Here is a 4,956-nt window from a genome sequence, read left to right as displayed (position 1 = left end):
CTGGGTGTGCCAGGCTCCGGGTTGTGGGGGATGCCCTGGGTGTGCAGTGGGCGGGGAGCCAGCGCTGCTTTGCTGCTTCCTGGCGCCGGCCTGACGGCTGTGGCCTCTCTCACAGGTTGGACCGTCAAACGCAGGCCACCACTTTGGTCCACCAGATTTTTGGAGGCTGCCTCAGGTCGCGTGGTAAGCGGAAGCTCTTCTCTCCCCTTCCTGTCAGGACTGGGGAGGAACCGGGGATGCTGAGAGCTAGCGCCAGGCGGGGCTCTTTCCTAGGCAGGACCCGAGGCCCGGGTCTGGGCGCAGACGCCCTGTGCCCGAGCTGTGCCCGACGGGCACCTGTTCCTGGGAGGAAGTGTGAGCGAGCCGTCAAGCACGTGTGCAGTCAGGGCAGCAGTTCTTCCCGTGACGCCCGAGCTCCTCGGGGCAGCGTTGGGCCCGATGTGCGTCGTCTTATGGACCCTGGGGGCCCATGAGCTCTCTCTCCGGATGCTGAGGTCTCGAGGGCCTGGTTTGCCGCTGGGACCTTGTGGCTCTAGGGCTCGGACACCTGGTGGGGTATCTGCCCCACCACCGCCCTCTGCTCTGTCGCAGTGAAATGCTCAGTGTGCAAGAGCGTGTCGGACACCTACGACCCCTACCTGGACGTGGCGCTGGAGATCCGGGTACACACCGCCCCCCCACCCCCCATCCCCAGTCTGTTTGCAATAGGACCTGGCGTCCCCCGGATGGTCTCGTCGAGGGGTGCTTCTTTGGGTTTTATGTCCGTGTCACTGGTGGCCTGCTACAAATCCAGCCAACATCTTCCTTGACTAGACCATCGGTTTGATTTATTGTCATCCCACCCCACCCAACCCCACACGCCCATACCCACCAGGTGAGGGAGAGACGCTCAGGTAGAATCGTCCTCACAGCAGGAACCAGTGTGTTCACACATTTCTCTCCAGTCTTTTCCTGTGCACGTTTCTCTCATTTAAAAAACAAAGATAGCATGCAGGTGTGTGAACCCGGGACCAGTCCCCGGTCAGCTCTGCTCTGAGCCTGCCCATCGGGGCAGGAAGGGGGGCAGCCCGGCTCCCCTGTCCCTCTGCTATGGCTTTGAGCCCAGGTGGCAGCGCCAGGCAGTCTCTGTGCCAGCGCAGTGTGGGCTGTGCTGCGCAGCCGGGAAGGGCCTGGCGCTGGCGCTCACGCTCCGCTCCGCCCTCAGCAGGCGGCGAACATCGTGCGCGCGCTCGAGCTCTTTGTGAAGCCGGACGCCCTGAGCGGGGAGAACGCCTACATGTGCGCCCGGTGAGTCCCGGTCACTGGCCCGGCCCGGCCGGGGCCCCTCCCGCCGGCGCGTGGCCCGCCCACATGGCTTAAAGACCATCAGCACGTCCTCCAACAAACTGCCGGCCATGGACAGGGCGCCCCGCGGTCTGACCGCGTTTGCGGTGTTCCCTGTGCCTCCAGGGGCCGCCCTGGCCTCGGGGGCAGCAGGCCCTGCAGGGGTCCCGTGTCCCAGGGGCGTGCACGCGCCCGTCAGCTGCAGGGCCTCGCTGCCACCACGCCCTTAGATGACCCCATTCCGCACCTGCCATTTCTTGCGTTTTTTGGCATTTTCCACCTCCGCAGATGCAGCTCTGACCCGTCCTTTGGGGGTTGTGCAGGCTCAGTCGGGGGGGTGGGGGTGTTGTTACTGTCTAGTTAGGTCGTTTGAAAGCTGTAAAGAGCAGTTTCCTTAATTCTGCTTTTGGGTTGATCGTTCTGTGCCCAAACACCCTCTTTAGCGCCCCCTACGCCCACCCCTGTGCCTGGAAGCTGCCTGTCCATGCGCCTGCCCTCCCTCTCGTTCTGTGTCTCTGGCTTTGTGCAGCGAGTCCCTGCTTGCCCCGCTGTCACCGGCCGGTCAGCTCTGGTTTGTTCTTTGCTGCGTCAGCCCAGTCACTTCTGCATCTGAGCCTCGAGCTGGGAAGTGCTTTCCGCTGCCTGGCCTGCTTCCTGCGTGGCTTCCCTCCCCGCGGTGGCGCTGGTGGTTAGGGATGCAGGAGCCACACGTCTCGTTTAGGAAGAGCCGTTGTTACCGCGCAGTGTGACTGTTTTCAACTAGTGAGAGGACAGTCCCTGGGGACACGAGCTGACCCCTCTTCCCCCTCAGGTGCAAGAAGAAGGTGCCCGCCAGCAAGCGCTTCACCATCCACAGGGCGTCCAACGTCCTGACACTTTCCCTCAAGCGCTTCGCCAACTTCAGCGGGGGCAAGATCACCAAGGTGAGTGCCCCCCGCGGGCACGGCTGCTCTTTAAAAATACCGACTCCGGCTCTACCCAGAGCCAGTGAGTCCAGATCCTGGAAGACGGGCCCAGGAATCTGCGCTTTTTACAAAATCTCTAAGCGGCCCTGACGCACACTTAGTCCTGTCCAGGAAGCACTGTTTTCCTAGGCTTTTCCCACCCTCTCCCGGCTTGGGCTGCTCCTGATGGCAGGGCAGGGTCATGTCCCTAAGAACGTGTGATGGACATGGACGTGGACTGTAAGGCTCTGGTCCTCTGTGTCCTGTTCGTGTCCAGACCAGCTGCACTCACAGGCGGTGGCTTCTTGTGGGTGTGGAGCGAAGCTTACCTTCTGCACAGTTGTGTTTTAACAGAAGACGTCTTGTTGCATAAGAGCGAGGGGTCTGTTCTCGGGTGTTAGAGCCTTGTGATACCATTTGGGGCCAGGCCCTTGCCTGAGCCTCGGCCGCCTTCCTGGCTAGCCAGATCAGCCTTTCCCCGGTGGGTGCTCTGCAGCACGTCAGCACTGTGCCCTGGAAGTGCTCCGTGCTCCACTGCTTCTGAAATGTCAGTAGTTCTTTTTCATTGCATGCCTTCTCCGAGCCTTTATTAAGCTATGTAGCATTTTGACTCTCCCAGAGGGGAATTTGTTATGAAGGATTTTCTAGACTTAACTGTCTGGGGAGCCATTCATTCATTGGCCGTACTGGTAGGTATGAACTCCCACCGCACTGTGCTGCACTGGCACCGGGAAGCCAGGGGGAAGTGGTCGGTGGGGAGTGAGATCCTGGGAGTTGCCCGGCGGAACGCGTCGATCTGGTTTCCGCTGGGACACAGTTTGATCTGGGCCCACATCTGGCCAGGTTGCACTGGGCTCGCCAGCCAAGGGCATGTGTGGGCTTTTGAATTTGGAGTCCATCGGTAAGAGGGGGAGGGCGTGCAGGCAAGCACCACAGCGTGCTGACCTAAGGAGGCCAGACGCAGAGCCTGCAACCGCCTTCTCTTGGCTTCCCCACAGGACGTGGGCTACCCCGAGTTTCTGAACATCCGCCCGTACATGTCGCAGAGCAGCGGCGAGCCCGTCGTGTACGGGCTGTACGCCGTCCTGGTCCATTCGGGTTACAGCTGCCACGCCGGGCACTACTACTGCTACGTGAAGGTCGGTGCCCGCTCACGGTGGGTGGTGGAGGGCATACTGGGCAGGTTGGTGGCGGGTCTGTCCAGGCACAGAGGCAGCCTCTGCAGCACGCGTGTCTGGGGAGTGGTGTGTTCTGCAGCACGCGTGTCTGGGGAGTGGTGTGTTCTGCAGCACGCGTGTCTGGGGAGTGGCCGTGTTCTGCAGCACGCGTGTCTGGGGAGTGGTGTGTTCTGCAGCACGCGTGTCTGGGGAGTGGCGTGTTCTGCAGTGGTGCTCAGGCCCAGTGTGGCCTCAGCACGTGGGGCAGCAGCTCTGAGACTGTCATGCGGGGTCGGCAGTGTGTGCGCACTTGGGCCAGGCTCTGGCCTAGAACCTGGGACACGACTCGGGGAGGCCCAGGGTGTGGAGACGCCTCGCTAATGGGAGCTGCCCACATGCCTCGGGAGGAAGAGCCTGGGACTGTGGGCCAGGAAGGAGGGGTGGGGCTGTGTTCACGGTGAGACAGGTAGCAGATATTTTAAGGTGGCATCATGGCCAGTTAATGTGGGTGGCGGTGCGCAGCCGATTCTTTGCTGCCTGTGTAAAAGTGAGGCTCATGGAACGTCTGCTGTTCGTTTTGTCTTCCCTCCCCCCGGGCTGCTCCAGGCGAGCAACGGGCAGTGGTACCAGATGAACGATTCCCTGGTCCATTCCAGCAACATCAAGGTGGTTCTGAACCAGCAGGCCTACGTGCTCTTCTACCTGCGGTAACACTCCCCCCCGCACCCATCGTGGGTGTGGCTGTGTCCACCGGGAGGGGCATTCAGACCACATCCTCGGGCTGTTGTAAAAGCCAGAGCCTCTGGGAAGGTCCAAGCAGGGTTCCCTCTGCCCCCACCGAGGTGACGTGAATGTGATGCGGAAGTGACCGCTTGTCTTGGTGCCCAAACCGGAGACACTGGCTAGCCAGCACCCCTTCCTCCGTGGGCAGTGGCCTCGGTGGGCCGTGAAGTACTTGTCGAGGGGGAGGCTCCGTGGTCAGGGGGTCGGTGGTCAGGGTGGGCTGCAGCAGAGTACCTTGGGAAGGTGCCTTTTGTGGGGGCTGGTTGTCACCAACCTGGGTGGGCGAACGGGGAGCCCGGAGGAGTTTTTGCGGCCTCGTATGTGTTCCGCTCAATTTGGATGAGGAGCTGGCGGCGTCAGTCTGGCTTTCTGAGAAACAGCCTCTGATCTTGGAGCTCTAACTGTAGTTTGCTCTCTGCCATACGGAGTGCATGTCCCAGGCCACCTGACAACTTCACGCGGGTCAAGGGCCAAGGGGGCTTTCAGAGACACAGGCTAGGAGGGTCAGGTGTCTCCGGGTTTCTGCCTTCTCTTTTATTTTAGCGAAGTTGTCACCTTGACTTTATGTACCATGGCTCCTGCTCACACTGAGGCTCTGTAACAACGGCAGCACTAGTGGAGAGCCCCTGACCGCTTTTTTTCTTGGACAGAATCCCAGGCTCCAAGAAGAGTCCCGAGGGCGCCATCTCCAGGGCCGGCTCCGCGCTCTCCGGCCGCCCCGGTGGGGCTCCCGCCCACGGCAGGGCCAG

General features: G+C 61.4%; 1 protein-coding gene across 1 annotated transcript in view; it reads left to right on the top strand.

Moving 5' to 3' along the window:
• The window catches only part of USP36 (ubiquitin specific peptidase 36), a 22,263-nt gene that overhangs the window by 8,929 nt on the left and 8,378 nt on the right, over window positions 1-4,956 (top strand). Inside the window, exons 8-14 of the mRNA XM_015562678.1 lie at window positions 116-183; window positions 592-662; window positions 1,205-1,287; window positions 2,135-2,246; window positions 3,266-3,406; window positions 4,031-4,131; window positions 4,858-4,946. Coding sequence (XP_015418164.1) covers window positions 116-183; window positions 592-662; window positions 1,205-1,287; window positions 2,135-2,246; window positions 3,266-3,406; window positions 4,031-4,131; window positions 4,858-4,946 — 665 coding nt within the window. The remainder of the gene's footprint in view (window positions 1-115; window positions 184-591; window positions 663-1,204; window positions 1,288-2,134; window positions 2,247-3,265; window positions 3,407-4,030; window positions 4,132-4,857; window positions 4,947-4,956) is intronic.

The sequence above is a fragment of the Myotis davidii genome, unplaced genomic scaffold, assembly GCF_000327345.1.
Source record: "Myotis davidii unplaced genomic scaffold, ASM32734v1 scaffold991, whole genome shotgun sequence".
NCBI lineage: Eukaryota > Metazoa > Chordata > Mammalia > Chiroptera > Vespertilionidae > Myotis > Myotis davidii.
This window is presented reverse-complemented; position numbering and strand designations above follow the sequence as displayed.